Here is a 19,342-nt window from a genome sequence, read left to right on the forward strand (position 1 = left end):
GGGCGTTTCTACGCCGATAGGGTGCGCAAGAATGTTTTACTAAGGGCGTTCTTGCACCGACGCAAAGAAATATCAATTTTTTGTAAGAATCTAACTTTCTAATAGACCTTGCCCTCGCCCTCACCTACATCCGCTATGAAAACGGAAATACAAATGTAAACTTTAAATATGGCTATTTTTTATCCATACGGCTTTGAATCTTTTTCACCCTTCAGTTTCCATGTGGAGAAATGTAAAGTCCCATGGCTCAGCCATTTTACTAATGCTCTCTGACCAAGGATAACGTGCACTGAAATGACCAAGGTCAAAAATATCTCAAGCTCCCCTCCCCCCAGCTTCTGCCCCTTATGGCCACTACACTTTTCAAAGTACAGTTTAATGCAGTGATTAGATTATCAAATCTTTATTGAGAGTATATATATGACCCTTGCAGAAGAACTGCTTAAAATATGAACTAGGTTTCGTAGGATGAAAGATTTTATGCTTTGCAAGCAGACATTTTGAGGGCTATAATGACAAAATAAGGGTGATCGTATAGTCGTGTTGATACAAAATTAGGTTATACTTGTTAAAGTGTAGGCCTATGGATCTATTTCATCAAATAAGCCAATCAATGATTAATATTATAAAGTCATTTCAGTTCAGCAATAATTTGTGATAACAGTTTATAATGCATGCCATCTTGAATATGCATTAAGTGGGCCTATGCTGTCATTTCCCCGTTTTTTCTTCTTATCTCATTTAATACATGACATCATAATTATTGTTGTAGTCAATCTCATTTTTAAATCATTAAGGGATGAATTTTATTTAATCTAATCTCATATAATGAAATACAAAGAAATAAGAGGGGATATGACATCAGGCGCGGATCACCAATACCATTTTAAGGGCCATATTTTTTTTCTTCAAAATAGTCTGCCTCTCAAACCTATTTTTTCCTAATTTGGTTGGATCTGCACCAGATCATCAGCATCGTATATTCATGAAGACATGCATAGAAATGTTTCACCGAAAGGATGCCAAACTTGGAATCCTCATTACTTTGTTATTCCTCATCCAATTTTCAATGTTTTAATCTGATTTTACTTCAATTATTATAGTTAGGTAATTGTTTGCAAAGTCAACAAAGCTGCTATATGGAAATTGTTGAATACTGTAGTTCAGATAATGGTAACGCTATGAGGACGTCTACACCTTTAATTAATCCATCATATGGGGGCTTCTTAAGCATAGTGTTAAAATGATCCCAAACTTACCCATATGGGGTGTGCAAAGAAGCAAATAATTTTTAAGCCATTCTTTAAATCATTAACCAGTGGATAGAACATAAAGATATTAAAGGACACGTCTACCCCAACAAAAAGTTGATTTGAATAAAAAGAGAAAAATCCAACAAGCATATAACTGAAAATTTCATCAAAATCAGATGTAAAATAAGAAAGTTATGACATTTTAAACTTTCGCTTAATTTCATCCTGGTAGGTATGCAAGTGAGACTGATGGCGTCATCCATTCACTATTTCTATTGTATTTCATTATATGAAATATTCTAATTTTCTCATTTTCAAGTGAAACGATTAATTCCTCCCTGGATTTAGCATTGTTTAGAACTATATGGTTTAGTCATGTGGGCCCTCATCGTCAAATCTGTAAAAATGAAATAATGTAGAATTCAAACAATAAAAAAACAAAAGAAATAGTGAGTGGGGACATCATTGATTCTCTCATTTGCATATCACTGAGTTGGGCATAACTGTTTTATGAAAAATAAGTGACACTTGAAGGTGTCATAACTTTCCTGTTTTACTCGTGTGATTTTTCTCTATTGATTTAAATCAACATTTAACTGGGGTATACTTGACCTTTATAATTATTTGTTACGAAAACCCAACAGTCACTCATCCCATATATATATATATATATATATATATACAGTGCATATCAATAAAAGTTTACACTTTGAAAAACTCCTGGGAATTGAAAAATATACATGGGGATAATTTTGTGTATATTCTGGGGTTTGGGTCTCATCTATCAAATGAAAGTAACAATTTTGAAAGAATGTTACACTTGAGTGAGCGCTGTCCATTTTTGTAAAGCTCGCAGAAATTGGTTTGCGCAGAGATGCTCATTTTTGCGCTTTGTCAGAGAATAAAGGCGAAAACAAACTGACCATGCAGAGCATTTCTCATACATTTCTCTTTCATTTTTAGCCAATTGAAATAAAACAAAGACATTAAAACATTTTGTAACAATTTTGCAACCCAAATCAACATTTTAACCCGAAGTAAGCAACCTTTACCCCTTTTTGGTTCCAGCTGGATCTGAGGACAATTTAATGTTTTTTTCCTCTCATATCCAGAGTTCTTTCATTCAGTTTTTATTTAAAGTGGGTTTGAAATTCATATTTCATTTAATACTTGTTTCTCCATACTTTTCCCGAGCTTGACAATGATTAACAAAACGAAAATCAAGCCCAAGCCATTTCATGTGAACAGCTCCGTGTAAAGCAGATATCGTCACGATGGTCTCGGTGTGTGGGGAGGGGGGGGGGGTGCAATGACGCTCTATGAAGTATTGGGGGCAAGGAAACAAGGAAAGATATCTTCAAATCATTCTTCCTAGCTAAAGTCCATTTTTTCTTCATGATTAACGTCTACTTATATCGATATAATGATTTCCAAGTTCTGCGCAAATGATTTTTCACGAACTTATCAAGTAAGTGGTGCTCACTCAAGCGAAAATATTTTTTGACAGTTATATCGTCTTTTGCTTAGAGATCTGCACCAATGCTTCAGGATATCACAAATATATAATTTCACAGGATTATTTATAAGTGTAAACTTTTATCCGATACCCATATATATATATACACACACACACCTCCCACTTACGGGATGAATGGGGTTTTCTAAATAAACAACTACTAACGTCCAGTGCCGGCCACACAGAAACGTTGTTAGCCTAATAGAGTGCTAACAGTAAGCCCAGGCACACCTTTCGGATGGTTAAGTCAAAACGTTTATATCAATGTGTCAGAAATGCATTGTTGTAACAACAGGCATCCCTGCCACATTACTGATTGTAACAGGGCCTCTGTTGCGCTTACAACGTTTCTGTGCGGTCAGTACAGATCTAGACTAGTCTTCAAAGGGACTGTGAGGGTGTTTTAGAAAATATTTAATTCATGTTTGAGGCACAATTTAGGGAATTATACAATACAAAAACAAAGACACTGAATAGGAATAAAAGAGTAGTAAATTGTTTTTGTTTTTCAATTTTATTGAAAACTCATTTCCACCTTCCACAGATGGCTTGTGTTAGATTTGTGTTGCACAAGAAAACACAGAGTTATAAGGTACCACAAGTACGTGTAAGAAAGTGTAATATTTGATCTCTTTGTTTTTTGACAATCGAGAGAAAAATAACGGCAAGAAAACATCCCCAAATTTATAGTTGCTGAAAATTGAATCTAGAAAAAAAAAAGGGATTAGGCAAAATATCACCAGAGCTTAACTCTTCAATAAAAACATAAAATGTTTTAAAAACGTATGCTCCAAATGCCCATTTATCTTCCGTTGTCATTGTTAACTTGCACACAAGACTAGATGGCAAGCAGATTATATAAAGTTTATTAATTGTATCTTGGCGACAGCTAAAATATGATGTGATACCTTAAGTATACACCAGGACAGTTTAGCATTAGTTGTAGATATCACTATGATTAGTTGATTAATATGTTATATTCCTTGATGTTTTAATTCAACACCTACAAAATTGCCAAATCCCATAAAAAATAGTGAGGGAAGAAAATGCTGACACTCTTTCAGATGAATAGACACCTGCCTTAGAAATTACCTCTAAGAAATATTACCAGAAATAGTGAATGTTGTGCAAAGAGAATTTTGATATCAATAAATAAATATAAAATTGATGAAATGTCCATAACCAAACAAATCTTTTTTTATTTTTTCACAAGAACAAAATCTGATGACAAAGAACATTGAACACGTGATCTACAAAATTGCAAAACACTGAACTACTAATTGGTAGTAGGATGCATAATTTCATAAAATCTCTTGTATACATAAATTTTGCAACAAATTTTGCAAATTATAATCAAATAGTAATTCAATTAAACATTGTATTCATACAAGGTGGTGGTAAAGATATTTGTTTTTTTATAAGTGATAATTTGGCCTAGGAAAAAAAAGATGTTGTGATAATTGAGATACAGAACAACTCAGTTATTTGGGCCCTGTTGCAGGAACTCATTATCAATAACAAAAGCTAAAATGCAACAGTAAATTCATTTTTAGCCAATCAAAAGTCAGGGTTTCAGTAGTTTATAACAGTGCTGAGAAACATGCCACTGATAACAAGCGCTCATGCAAAAGGGCCCCTCGACCAGATTCCTGCTCCAACAAACGTTCTCCATCGAGCAATGAACAGTTCTGATGATTTCCATTCCAAGCTCTTCTTTTCAGTCACAGTCCCACATTATTACTTTCATGTGAGTAATGCATTTTGATGTCCAGATATACATATGATAAGTTAGTCCTCTCAGTGACACCTCTAATCTGTATCTACAATGGTGTCTCACTCGCGTTCCCTCTCATCAGAGCTCGTCGTGTGTCTCAATCTGTAAACATTTCACAAGATAAATCAAACAAAAAGATGTGAAAATCAATGTAATAACTTTGTCAGCGGTATTTCTCTTCATTTTGTCCCTTAAAATTCTATTCAAAATTCTCATAATAATCAATACTAAAGGATACTGAACCATTTGCAATGCATGTATTTACAGATATTATGATTTATTCTCAAATCTTGTTTCACTCTAACAGAGTGATTTGAGATCCACTCTTCCTTCAGTATTGTTGGGGGTCCTACTGAGTTTACTCAGTATGACAAATTGGTGTACGGTCTGGTCAAAGTTTAATTTTATAAATTGGGTCAGTGCAAGAGCTGCTTATAGTACTTCAATAACACTAACAGCCAAAAGCAACATAATATAATGGTACTTGCTCAAGGGTCATGAGGTTGAGAGTTTGAACCCCCCTTGACCATTATCTCCACTATAAGTCTATCAGGTGAGCCACTATGACTGAATTACTTGGACATAAAGTGTTTTTGATGTAATTGGTTATACGAGCTTGGCGTTAATGCAGAGGAAAGCTGTATTATACAACTCCCAAGAATGTTCTGTAATCTGATTGGTCCAACTAGGATCACATGATATTCAGCGAATTGTACTATGGAATCCAAAATGGTCTGGAATTATCTAGAATTCAGTAACATGTGCATAGAGGACCAGAATAATGTGCTCGACTTGCCACATGGATATACTGCACTCTGTCCTGCAAATCTTGTTCATTATTTGGCCCTGCATGCACGCGCTTATGTGCATTATTTGTACTTTTGAGTTACTTACATCTTCATCTCCTGTTTCTTCCTGGGTATCATCATATTCTTCATCGTCATCTGATAATTCTTCCTCTTCATCCTCCTCCTCTTCCTCTGCTTCTTCCTCTTCATATTCTGGTTCCTCTTCCACCTAATTGAAAGCAATATCAATAATAAGGATTATTGTCATAAAATTCATTTTCTGAATTGTACAAACACTACTATTCCACTCATAACAATAATATTATTCATTTCATAGCAAGTCTTCTCAACAAGGCTGCAACTGTTCGAAATCACATAATTCACCAATCACAATGTATAGACCAGGGAAAAGAATAATCATGTTTCATACATCTTATAATCGGCCTTCTAAATTAACTCGTGAAATTTTGAAACCTCTCTTTAATTTTCAATCATTTGATCTTTTGTTTTTTTTATAATGATTACAGAAAATCATTCTTCAAGACATTCATCTGCTTTTATCCAAACTTTTCCCAGGTGAGGTAACTTGGTACCTTGGGAGCGTTTCATGAAAGGACTTATCAGACGTATTATCTGACAGTTACCATAGTAACAATCAGCCGATCAGAATCAAGGAAAGTGGTCAGATCTGACAACTTGTGGGACAAAAATGTTGATGAAACGCTCCCCTGGAATATTTTTCTTATTTTCTAAATTATGTTTATGATTAGATTACAATCATTACTGGGGGGTGTTTCACAAAGATTTAAGTATGACTTAGAGTCGCCCTTAAATGTCTAGTTGCGTGCGGTATAAAAAGCATGACCGCATTGGTCAGATCATGCCATGAGGATGCGCACTACTGTGTATTGATCAATAAGATCCTGCGTTGCATATCGTGTACGCGTCAGGATTAAAGTGCAATTTAAGTCATACTTAATTCTTTGTGAAACACCCCCCTGGTCTTATCAAAATGACTTACCTTTTCATTGGGGTCAAGGTTCATACTCATCTTCAGCATCCTTTCTATCCTGCCGGCGAATGCAGCCGAGTCGGGAAGAACAAAACCTGATCGCAGGGTAGCCGTTTCAAACATGACCACAGCGAGATCCTTTGCCGTCTCGTCTTCAGCATCTGCTTCAACCTTCTCAAGGAGTGTCTTGATCAGGGGATGTCTGGGGTTCACTTCAAGAGTCTTCTTCTGTGAGGCATAGTACCTACCAAGATAATTACATGCCAATTTCCATTATTGACAAATTTCGTAACTCGCTGTCTCGTATGTATATCTTTTCATTTTTATGATTGACAATACTGATACCAACAATATGTGATCTGTCACCCCAAAACCAACAATAAGTCAACCAAATGAATATTGAGATTTTTATTGAGCTCGATAATTCATTTCCTGAGCTTTTAAAATGATATATAATATGTTAAAATTGACCAACAATAACCATTACAAGTACTTGATTGAATGCAGAGGATATTCAGCAAGAGCAAAAAAATTAAGAGAAAACAAGGTTTGAAGTTTGGGGTTCACTCAAGCATGAGAATGCATACTGTGTAATCTCAGTGAAACTTCCAAGCAGTCCAAGCAGGTCACCCGTCTTTTCAGTTCACTTGAAATGTCTGATATTATCAATCTTCTTATGAATCAATACATTGAATTGTAAGTATCTGAAATATCACAGCTACCTGAAGGATATCATTATCAATTAACCCATAGAGATTAATCGTGTTGACAAAACAATTACAAAGAATCAATCAGCAGCATTGAGAGGGTTAAACCATCTAGGCTAAACTCACTCTGTGTTAGGATTGTTAGCCTGTGCGTATGCCTGTGCCTTCATGATGCGTTCCATGTTTCCTGACCAGCCATACTGACTAGCAACCAAGGCGCAAGGGGAGTCACTGAGGCGGTTGGAAAGCTTGGCATCCTTGATCTAGAACCAACAAAAAGAACAAAAAAAGTATCAATAAATGAAAGAGAAGACTCAATGTGACATAAATGTCTCCCATTTATCACAGGTGTATATGATCACAAACGAAGATAAGCTGAAATAACAGATGCTCCTGTATTTTGTACGGAGAAAAAAATAAAACAAGTGGAATGCCTCTGGCGGTCTCACCTGCATCACGCGATTCAATATAGCAGCAGTGCTGACTTTGAAAAAACACCATTCATATAATGATACAATACTACGTTCATTGACATTTGACCTTGATCATGTGACCTAAAACTTGTCAGTGATACCTGATTACCCCTATATCCACATTTCATACACTATAACTATAAACTTTGAAAGTTATGACAGCAATCTAATAATTACCTCTAAAATGGCCAAAGATCATTGACCTTACATGACCTTGATCATGTGACCTGAAACTTGCATAGGATGTTCAGTGATACTTGATTACTCTTATGTCCAAGTTTATGAACTAAACCAATATACTTTTAAAGTTATGATGGTAATTCAACAAATACCCCCAATTTGGGTAAAGTTCATTGACCCTAAATGACCTTTGACGTTAATCATGTGACCTGAAACTTGCACAGGATGTTCAGTGATACTTGAATACTATTATGTCCAAGTTTCATGAATCAGATCCATAAACTTTCAGTTATGATGGTAATTCAACAGATACCCCCAATTTGGTCAAAGTTCATTGACCCTAAATGACCTTTGACCTTGGTCATGTGACGTGAAACTCATGCAGGATGTTCAATGATACTTGATTAACCTTATATCCAAGTTTTATGAACTAGGTCCATATACTTTCTAAGTTATGCTGTCATTTAAAAAACTTAACCTTCGGTTAAGATTTGGTGTTGACGCCGCCGCCGTTGGAAAAGCGGCGCCTATAGTCTCACTCTGCTATGCAGGTGAGACAAAAACCGCCGAACTCTCACACCCATGTTTTCTACCATGAAGGGTAAGTGAAGAATTGAACAATTACATGAATTTCATTAATCAAAATGTCAATGTCTGTAATTAAAATGCATTCCCTGTTTTGTAACTTATCAGCAATTTGCCAGCAGCTGAGTGCTAAATTGTTTTTCCATACACCCAATGATAAATCTGATGCATCCAAATATATTTGACTAGAATCCTACCTCATCTCCCAAAGCTGTGTCTTTGAGCCATTTAAGAAGGGGTTCAAATTTGGCCTCCATCTCCTCCCTCCTTTCCTTGGCAGCTTCTGAGTCTTCTCCATCAATCTTCAGTCCTTCCTTGGCAACGTTCTGGAACTTCTTGCCCTCAAACTCCGGCAAGGATTGGATACAGTACTCGTCGACAGGCTCCGTCAGGTAGAGGACCTCGTAGCCCTTCTTCAGGAGTCGCTCAACAAACGGTGAAGATTCCACCTAATGGTGATAGATTAGAAAGATTTGCTGATTATGCTGAATACATCTCTATTGCACCATGACATGATCGATGCCATTTTAAAACCATGGAACACTCATAATCATGAACATCGAGACAAAATTATGAAGGATGTAGTAGTGCTAAACTAAATAGTATTCTCTTGTACTAAGCAGATTCACAAGACTTCTGATTTGATGAGGAAAAAGGGATGAGAAAGTGGCATCAATGGAGAGGATGTGGAAAAGGGAACCGATCAATTGATTTCCCATGTCATGGTTCTTCCTCTATAGAATGTATATAGAATGTGTATAGCCACATTCCTCCTTCGTCATCGATTCTCACCTCTTTCCTACTCGTTCCCGCAACAAAATAGATGACCTCTTGCTTCTCCTTCATCCGCTCCAGATAATCCTGTAGACTGGTTAGTTCAGTGTCAGAGTTGGAGGAGTAAAACCTGACAAGTTTGGCCAGCCTGGACCTGTTGCTGTGGTCTTCGATGATTCCTAGCTTGACGTTGACTCCGTATTCCTTGTAGAACTTCTCCAGGTATTCGTCAGGGTCCATCTTCTTCAGCATGTCAAGGGTCTGTCAAAGAAAAAACACACAAAATATGAATCATAATAACAAACTATGGTCGTTACCAAGTGCAATAGGCTCAGTACACAAAAAGTGGAAACTGGCATTACGCAATTCAATAATAGAGTCGACTTAGTGCATTATTGAAATATTTTCCTTTTTTCTTTTACCATTTGAATATATAATTCAAGGCTATGGATGATTGCCTTGAAATTTGTTGTGCTCTTGAATTGTTATTCCTATTTGAGCTGTATCTGAATCTTCTGTGTGCCCCAAAACATTGTAATTCTTTAAAATGTTAACAAGATGTTACAATATTGCTTATTTCAAAGAAAAGAAAAATTTACAGAAATGAATCCCAGAATGACTGTGTATTTTAATTAGCTCCCTACCGAATTACCTTTGCAAATCATCAAGACTGAGACCAAGGGTGAGGCTCAAAGTAGTATGGTATAGGTTAGCTAAATTCAATATTGACTTTTCCATTAGAACCTGTTTTCAGCTTTGGTAAAGGCCAAGTATTATGAACTCTAATCTTGTATCATCAAACATTACAATAACAAAAGCGTAGTGGTCATTGAATGTATTTTTTACCAATTAGAATTCAAAATGACAATTATACGGCCCTTCAGATTTGAATTTACATATGGCGCCCTCTCTCGGTTATGTTCTTATTCTTATTCAAAATAGCCGTTTGAGCAATAATGCCTCTCATAGACAATTTGTATATGCATGCTTTCTATACATTCCTTACTATTCACCGTAAAGGCTAAAATCTATGAAGTGATATTCACCTTCCTGACAAGTTTTTTCTTGATGACCTTGAGTAGTTTATGCTGCTGGAGTGTTTCACGGGATACATTGAGAGGAAGATCATCAGAATCCACCACACCCTTGATGAAGCTAAGATACTTGGGCATCATGTCTTCAAAGTCATGGGTGATGAACACACGGCGCACGTAAAGCTGTTTAGAAAATCAATTGAACATTTTAGAAATCATTGCACTACACTTGCCAGAGTCTCATCCAGAACTTGTTTGGACTATAGTTCCAAAAGAAGAAAAAGGTTTACCACAGTAAGAGTTGACATCACATGAGATAAGAAACAGATTTTGCATTGTAAATTTTGAAATCTCCCAAACTAATTCAGTCGCCTCTTCTGATAATAATATCATAACAATTTATACTCATTGTGACCCTAAAAACCATATTGAAATCTATAAAGGCATATGTCAATGATCTAATACAAAACAGTGTCCTAACAACAGTGGTGGATCTAGCCAGATTGAACAAAATACCATTTCAGAGGCCATATTGTTTTTGCACAATAGTCGGCCTCTCAAAACTGCTGTCTAATCCAGCTGGATCCATGCCTGCTAATTTGGTTTTATTCACATTTTCTCATGTTTTTACAGAAAATCATAGCAGGTGAGATAATTCAATTTTCAGGTGCTGACTAAAAACATATTCTCTACAATCAAGCTAAGTTGGATAATCTTATTTGAGTAACTACGACTCGTTTTTCTAAGAGAAATTCTAGAGGTCAATGTTGAATTACAAACACAATGTAATTTATCACAACCATACAACGGAGTTATCAATACTGACCTTAATGTTATCAAACTTCTTGCCGTAGTCCTGGAACATCTGGTTTGGAGCCTTCGTTGGGAGAAAGAGGATGGACCTGAATGTGACCTCGCCTTCCGCCGAGAAATGAGTCTTAGCCATGGGTGCCTCGCTCTCTTTGGTGAAAGATTTGTAGAATTCCTCGTATTCATCGTCAGTGATGTCTTTGGGCCTGTAGTAGACATGTATGGTTTCTTTTATGAATATATTTTCACTCACCATCGTGAGCTATTAATCAACTAGTATTAACTTTGTTTTCTCAAAAGAATCCTTTGAGTATGATTTATTTAATAAGAAAACTATATAATTCCTTATCCTCAAAAGAATATCTTTGGGTCTGAAGCAGGAGTAGAAACACCAAGGCAGGAAACTTTATGTAGTCACAAGAAACTATGATATGATATGCAGTTTTAACTAAAACATCCCTGTGAGCAATTTAAGGCATCTATTTTTCATCATTCATACATATCTTCATCAGGTGCGTAACAAATAATGCAATTATAACCCTAATGACTTAAATTTTTTAGCTATCCCATTTCATCATCGAGATAAAATACATGGCTCAGTATTTGAGGCAGGATACCTGAACACTAAGATGTCACAAGGGCAGTAACATTGATTTTCCAAATAATCTTGAATATTTTCCGAGACAGATCTTGGGCGATTCTAGAAAGAACGGTCACCCCAAAGCATGCATTTTGGGGTAATTTTAGGGGCGATTTAGGCTGCCATGATGGCAAAGTGCCCACCACCCTCATGCATATCTTACGCTGGGAATCAGCCTATAAAAGATATGTACTCACGCTCTTGTCCAGATGGGTTTGTTCTCATTCATCAATCTCCAGTCCCATGTGGTCTTCTCAACTTTCTTGGTCTTTGGTTTGTCTTCTTCTGTCTCCTCCTCTACCTCAACATCTAATCAAAATGATAAAAACATTACAGGTAATTAGAATATCATCCACGAATCAACCTTCCATAAGTCAAAATTATCGCCTCTGTCCAACCAATTCTTACACGGGGAGGGTGTTTCCGTTCAGTTCAACTTGGCTAAAAAATCATACTTGTGTCAACATGCAAATGTTATGTAACAAACAATCTCATTGATTGAATTTACAAATGTTACTTGTTCTCTATTTCATTCTGTTTCCATCAAAAATCAATTGGGAGATGTATTCCATAAGAACCATGAGTTCAAAGTGGTGTAATCAGAAATTTTGTCCTGTCCAAGCAATTCACATTCATGATTCTTGTTAATGACAGATGCCATAGAGATTTGGTTTTCAAGGCCGATGTTTGTCATAACTTGTTATTGGTTACAATTTAGTTAGTTGCAATAAAACTCACCTTCATCTTCTGTCTTCTCTTCCTCTTCAGCAGCTTCTTCCTCATCTTCATCAATAGGTTCTTCAACTGTCTCAGTCTATTTATAGAAAACAAGATTCATGATATAACATTAGATTTGAGCCCTTTAAAGGTAAAAGAAAGTTATTGCAGTAAACAATTGTTTCATGAGAAATTCTTTAAAATTTTAGTTTAAATGCTACCATATCATAGATCTAGTTCTGGTAAATTATAATATATTGAAATCTTAGCTGAAAAATGATAATTCTGATGATCACGAACACAAAAAGGCATATGTGGGACATTATGAATATTGTTTGGAATAATACCCGACATATTATGGAATTCCATGTTGCTAATTTCTAGGCTATTACACATTTTTTCCAGAGCCATTTGGCACATATTTTTTTATTTATACATACAAACACTTGGGTGGTCATTTTAATGGATTCTCACTTTGAGATTGTTACCATAACTGGTATTTATCTTTAAAGCCTTAGGTTATGGTAGATCCAAATATTTACTTTAACAGTTAAAACTTATTGTCAGATAGAATCAAACATATCACAAAAAATAAAACAAATATATACACTATTATATAAAATCTAAAATCTCAAATATGAAATTTGTGCTTGAAATGCCTCATGTCATCAATTTATGCAGTGGTTTAACATTCAAATCACTACAACAAATTTCACCATGTAAAAGTTAATTTCATTGAAATTGATTATCAAATATTCCTTTTTTAATTATATGGATTGATGCTTGATTCAATTTATCAACACACTCTTGCCATCTAAAGGTACACTGATTTTTAATCATATGAGACTTGCAGAAAACGACAATGACATGCTCACCTTGCTTGCCCACAGGTAGATAGGGAAGTTGATGAACTGACTGTATTTCTTGACAAGTTTCTCAATGGTGTCTGCTTCTAAGAAATCATAGGCTTCCTCCTTCAGCAAAAGACTGGAAGAGGAAGTGAGAGAAAAGGGAAAGATAATAACAATGACCTGAAGAGTGATTCTATCAAGTTATGTACATCAACATTTTTGCCCGACAAGTGGTTAGATCTCACAACTTTCCTTGATTTTGATTGGCCGAGAAGAAATGTTACTATGGTAACTGTCGGATAAAACGTCCGACAAGTTCTCTCACGAAATGTTCCCCAGACCCCCTATACAACATGATTTGTCTAAATACATATCACTATTCATATAAAAATTTTCACATATTAAAATTGGGAAAGAATTAAATCAAAGTATGGAAAGAGTGTTGAGCATTAGTTTCTTCACATTTCTTACTGAATAAATTAATTGGCCTCTCATATTATGATGTCATTTGGCCGCCATATTTCAAGTATGACATTGAAAGGGATGATATCCAATGTTAGAGGACAATAAATTTAAGCAAGAAAATCCTGAGCTCAATTTGTCTTTCACATTTGTCTTTAACCCAGCTCAGATTTTTCATTCATGTACCTGATGGTAGTTCCACGTTTGAGCGTGTCTCCACGGGGGTCCTTATTGACGCTGAACTCGGCAGAGTCTGATTCCCAGATGTACTGTTCATCAGCATTGTGTTTTGATGTGACGATAACGCGCTCGGCAACCAAGAAAGACGAGTAGAAACCAACACCAAACTGACCAATCAGATCGGTAGCTTCGGATGAATCCATTTCCTGGAGAAATGAGATGATCATGATCAATATTTGCCGACACTATTTCAACAAGCAAATCTGGTAAACAGCGGCTCTCATTACTTTTGCAAATAAAAACATCTGTTCTGTGAATCCCTCAAGTAAATAAGGAATTTTATAGGAATCAAATGAATTCACATTTTCATTATTCAAATAGATTCCTCTTTAAAAATTTTCAAAAGGATGTTTTCAACCACTGATTACACACATGGTTACATCTGTTTTAAAAGTCTATATTTTCACATCGGGTCTTTTCCAGAAAGAATTTCTAATATGATTTTATTAAAAATGAGACACAAATCATTTCAAGGTCAGTTATTGGGGGGACAGATTTTTTATGGCATATGTCTACATATTTTATGCAATTGCCCATGATCTTAAACATACACTGAACAAAGTCGAAGAACTTACAGAAAGTTTTTCAAAGAATTCGCTGGTTCCTGATTTGGCGATCGTTCCAAGGTTGCTGATGAGGTCATTCTTGGTCATACCCACACCGGTATCAGTGACATGAAGCATGTGATTATCTTTGTCAGCCTGATGAAATAAAACAAGATAAATCATTTCTAAGATAAACTACAATTATAACTCAACATAAAAGAGCATTACTGATAAGATGCTAGAAGGACGGGCTCACTTTACTCTCTTTACGGTTTGTTAAAATAGCTTGGTACATGTGTAGCCTTAAAAAAAAAAAAAAAAAAAAAATCAGTGATCTCCTAAAGAACTAAAAGAAGTCTTTCACACAAACATAAGGCAAAGGATATCAATATTTCTAAAAACCCTATCATATGATAAAAATAGACCATCAACCTTATCTATGAAGTATCCAAAAAGCAATACATATGAGTCGCTTAAATGTAAAACTAAAAAATGTTTGAGCGAGAATTAGAAATCTCTTGCATTGCACAACCCTAAAATTTTCAATGTACTGTATCATAATTCTATTGTGTAATCTGCATTATTGTTTATCAAAATTAGAGAAGTATTGAAATCAAAGTGAACTATTTCAAACAGCTAATTACTTACTTGATGTAGACGGAATCAGTGAGAATAACTTACCTTTATCTTGATAGAGAGTTCTTCTGTTGTATCTAAAGCTGATTTATCAGTCAATGATGTCAATCTGATTTTATCCAAGGCATCGGAGGCATTGGAGATCAACTCACGCAAGAAAATCTGCAAAAGATAGAATAAAAACGATCAACGTAACAAATGCTGTCAGATAATAATTAATCTGTATTTTAGAAGTAATTGTAAAGTCAAGTTTCGCGGGAACAAAATCACGTAATTAACATAAATGGTGACTGCACTCCTAAAAACATCTTAAATAAATTATATGGCTAACATATTTATTGTGCTTTATATGGTGCTAAATTTGATAACAAATGTTGTTTTATACTATCACATAGATTAGTGTTATCTTCTGTTTGATAAGTGGTAAAAAGTTATTTATTACCTCGTTATAATAGGCACACATGGTATATAATCACTTCTAATCACTGTCCCCAAACCCTTGAATTGAAATTCATTAAAAACATCTCTACACAAAGTTTGGTACCACCTCTTCTGCTTTCAGCCAAGTGTCCAAAAATTTGATAAACAGATAGATGTTAGAACCCGTCTCCTTTCTTCAGGTCAGCGTAATTATCTCATTCTCCATTCTAAACATGTCCCGTGACCAAACAGACACCAATTCTACATATAATTTTATTTCAAAATGATGCAAAAGTCAATTCCATTAAGTTTTTTTTATTCCTGGAGTAAGAAAGTAAGCATTGAGACACCAAATTCATGATTTAGCTACATGTTATTTTATTCAGGGGCCCCGTTTCATTAAGAGTTACAACTGTTGTAACTTTGCCATTATGGAAACTACCATGGCAACAGCAGCCAATCAAAAACAAGGTTACCGTGGTAGTTGCCATAATGGCAAAGTTACAACAGTTGTAACTCTTTATGAAACGGGCCCCTGGTCTTAATGTAGAATGATGCTGCAGTCACACCAAGGAGATAAACTCTAAACTGACCAAAGGTTATGTCATTGGTAATAACATAATAGCTTCCTTCTGTCTGGAGTTGGGTGTGCCAGTGTGACTGGGGTTAGGGGTGTGACCTACCTCCTTGTTCCTGTACAGTGAATTAATGATGAGTTTCATCATACGGTTGACCTCGGCCTGGAATATGTGTTTTTCAGCCGAATCACGCAACTCCTTCATTTGAGCAACATTCAGTCCATCCAGTTTGATTGCTTCCTCCTCTCTGAAAGACACAAAGGTACTTGCTGTTAAGTCAAACAAATCTTTTGGGCAAATCACAAAGAAGGTGACAACTATGACAATATATACCTGATGTGTAGAGATTTTCAACAAAATATTGTTATAAATTTGTTCATACTCCCACATTCCTTGTGCTTAATTCTGGTTTCATGCTCTGTCAAAAAGCCAATTAATGTATGGATATTAGATTTACAACCTCTCTTAATAAGTTGTCTCCCAAAGCACTGTTCACAATTCAAATTTATTATTACATGAATGTGTGTATCCTAAAACATTTGTGGTATGGAGGTTAATGAAAACAGCATATAAAATGGGCTGATAATTTTAGGATAAAAACATTCTTTGTAGCTTTTTAACATATAATTGTGAAATAAGTATTCAAGTGGCCTTTTTATACAATATAACCAGTACCAAATTTAGAAATGAAAACTTCAAATTTTCAGAGAACCAATAGATGAATAAGAAAAAAAACAAATGATCACTACATTGTTAGAAAGACCACTACATTGTTGGAAAATTTTAAATGATAAAATTTAATCACATCTTTCTACAGACTTTAAAGTTCAGGAGACACTTAATTCAGATACAGGAGCAAGAAAAACCATGTTTACCTGGCAACAACTTCATCATCAGTTTTGGATCCATCACGACTCTTGCCAACATCATCTTCTACAATTGCATCTCCCTCATCTTCTTCTGCTGCTAACGCACATGCTGCATGTAAAGAAAAAAAAAAAAAGGAAAAGTTCAGTTAATTACCAGAGACACACAATTAGCCAGATCCAGTCCTAATAAATACATGTATATGCAGTGTTATGCATGCCAAAAATCTGGGTTTTTTTTTATAAAAAAATAGTATTAGATCCAATACTTATCTGATACATTTGCAATTGAGTTTGATATGTCCAATAAGAATTGATAATACTGTAAATTTGGGTGCTAATGCAGCTTCGCACCAGCCGACTTCACCTTTTGAGCAAATCATCAGAGCAAGTCCCTCAATCTTATTTGAAGGTCAATCTGCCCACCGCTTTTCCAGAATTTCGTGATCGGGAATGGCTGTATTTCGGCTTTGATCTCGACGTCATCGTTCAAATTCTCAATCAGAAATCGCTTCACTTGACTGGCTTCGCCGCAATTTTGATATGGACTGAAGTTAGTGACCAAACCATGCGAACATGCAGCGAACAAACGGGTCAGCTGCCACAGGCAAATCTGTTTTGGTTGCTAACTTCAGTCCATATCAAAATTACGACGAAGCCAGTCAAGTGAAGCAATGTCTGACTGATAATTTGAATGATAACGTCGAGATCGAGGCGAAATTTGTACCCATAATATATAAAAGATATTGTCCAAAATTTCACAATAAAAATTCGATTTTTTTTTTAAATTTTAATTTTATTTCTGATAATCATTTTGGAAAGTTCTGAATATCAGTATATCTAATTTAAAAAAATATTAGACTATTTGTATTGTTATTCGTTTCTCGTTAGGTGCTACAACAAGTATGTAAAACTAAAAAGATGTTGTTAAACAAACTAGGCCTACATGCGCAAAGTAAAATAAATTTTAGCAGTCTTATTCTTCATGCTCTCTACTCTCTAGAGTCTTATAGTATACAAAAATTCATAAAATATGACTGTGAAGCAAAGGCAAAGGCAAAGCGCCCCAAAAATGCCTAGGCAAAAAGCCATTGCAATACAACTTACAAACATGACAAATATACAAGAAAATTATTCTGAATATTAAAAAAAATAATGGCATTTGATTGGGCCATTGACACAAAAACCACACACAGAGCAACATTCATTCAATACAAACAATAATATACTATCCATTCACAAACATTTGTACAAAATTTGACTATGTATCCGAGTCCTGTATCAGCTCACAACACAAGTTGCCAGTCACAACAGAAAATAGTGACTTTTTATTTAGTGTACTCTCACTCAGTCTACGGTACCGTCCGTACACAAAAACATAGATATGGGACTAAACGAATAATCATTTAAAAAAGGGTCGTTTCGATTTAACATTTCCGTCACATCAAATTCTCTAGTATGCTTACATATTATAGCTTACCTGAAAACAGCAGAACACCTATCACAGCCAAAAGCCAAAATTTCTTCCCCATTTTGACTGACTCCAAACACAGAAATGTCACAAAATGATGACGAACACCTGCACAGCCTCAGTCTTTTCTTTCGTCGCTCGCTGATGAACGATTACGTGTATTTCACTCACTCGCATTTACTACACACGTGTAAGTTGGCCAATCATAGCACACCACGCAAAAAGGTTTTGATGGCGTCGGCCAATCAAAGAGATCCAACTCAGCTTACAATCTTATCGTGGTCCAATGCCATTGGTTCTGAAGTTTACATCGTTTGTACTTTAAAAGGGGCGTGGCAGGTATTTAAATTTGCTGTATAAAATTCGGAGATGAAACGTCCTACGATTGATTTTGGATCTTAGAAAGACTAATATTGTTTCAAATAAATTTCTAACAAATCATTAATAATTTCTTTTTCTTCCAAGTAGAAAAATTAATATCATCATTGATTAACTCCCAAAATGTCAATATTTGGTTGAGTAATCATGTGCGTATTCTGGGGGGGGGGGGGGGGGGGGCTTTCGGGGCCCGGGCCCCCGGGTAGGGGTCGTGTGGTCCAGTGGTTAGAGCAAGGTTGTGAGTTTAAAATTCACAGAGAAAAATGCTGAAAATTTAATCAGAATCGGACAACAAATAACGCAGTTATTGAATTTTAATTGCATTATTCCGGTAAAACAGTTCCCGGCATGTCTTCATATATACATTAGGTGGGCTTATGATGTCACATTCCCACTTTCCTTTTTCTCATGTTAATACATGAAATCATAGTTGTTTCATTTTTTTCATAAAATGTGTAAAATGATTGTGTCTCTATTCATGAAGTAATTGCGGCAAGAAACAACTAATGCACTTAATTAGCAGTCAGTCCAACTGTTTTAGTTCTTGGTAGAACATTTTTTGATAAACATAATTTCATACAATAAAATAGGGCCTCCAAAAGAACAAGTGTGGATGTGACATCATAAGCCCA

General features: G+C 35.5%; 1 protein-coding gene across 1 annotated transcript; it reads right to left on the minus strand.

Moving 5' to 3' along the window:
• Nucleotides 1–3,264: 3,264 nt before the first annotated feature.
• On the minus strand, nt 3,265–18,522 carry LOC129255939 (endoplasmin-like). The gene is given in 19 exon segments (XM_064096297.1): nt 3,265–4,645; nt 5,438–5,560; nt 6,353–6,587; nt 7,177–7,313; nt 8,486–8,737; nt 9,081–9,182; nt 9,184–9,239; nt 9,242–9,323; nt 10,109–10,279; nt 10,923–11,112; nt 11,744–11,855; nt 12,285–12,360; nt 13,139–13,250; nt 13,763–13,962; nt 14,392–14,517; nt 15,043–15,159; nt 16,101–16,242; nt 16,871–16,973; nt 18,342–18,522. Coding segments are annotated over 19 exon segments (2,412 nt in total). The 5' UTR covers nt 18,394–18,522; the 3' UTR covers nt 3,265–4,621.
• Between the last annotated feature and the right edge of the window lie 820 nt (nt 18,523–19,342).

The sequence above is a fragment of the Lytechinus pictus genome, chromosome 3, assembly GCF_037042905.1.
Source record: "Lytechinus pictus isolate F3 Inbred chromosome 3, Lp3.0, whole genome shotgun sequence".
Taxonomy (NCBI): domain Eukaryota; kingdom Metazoa; phylum Echinodermata; class Echinoidea; order Temnopleuroida; family Toxopneustidae; genus Lytechinus; species Lytechinus pictus.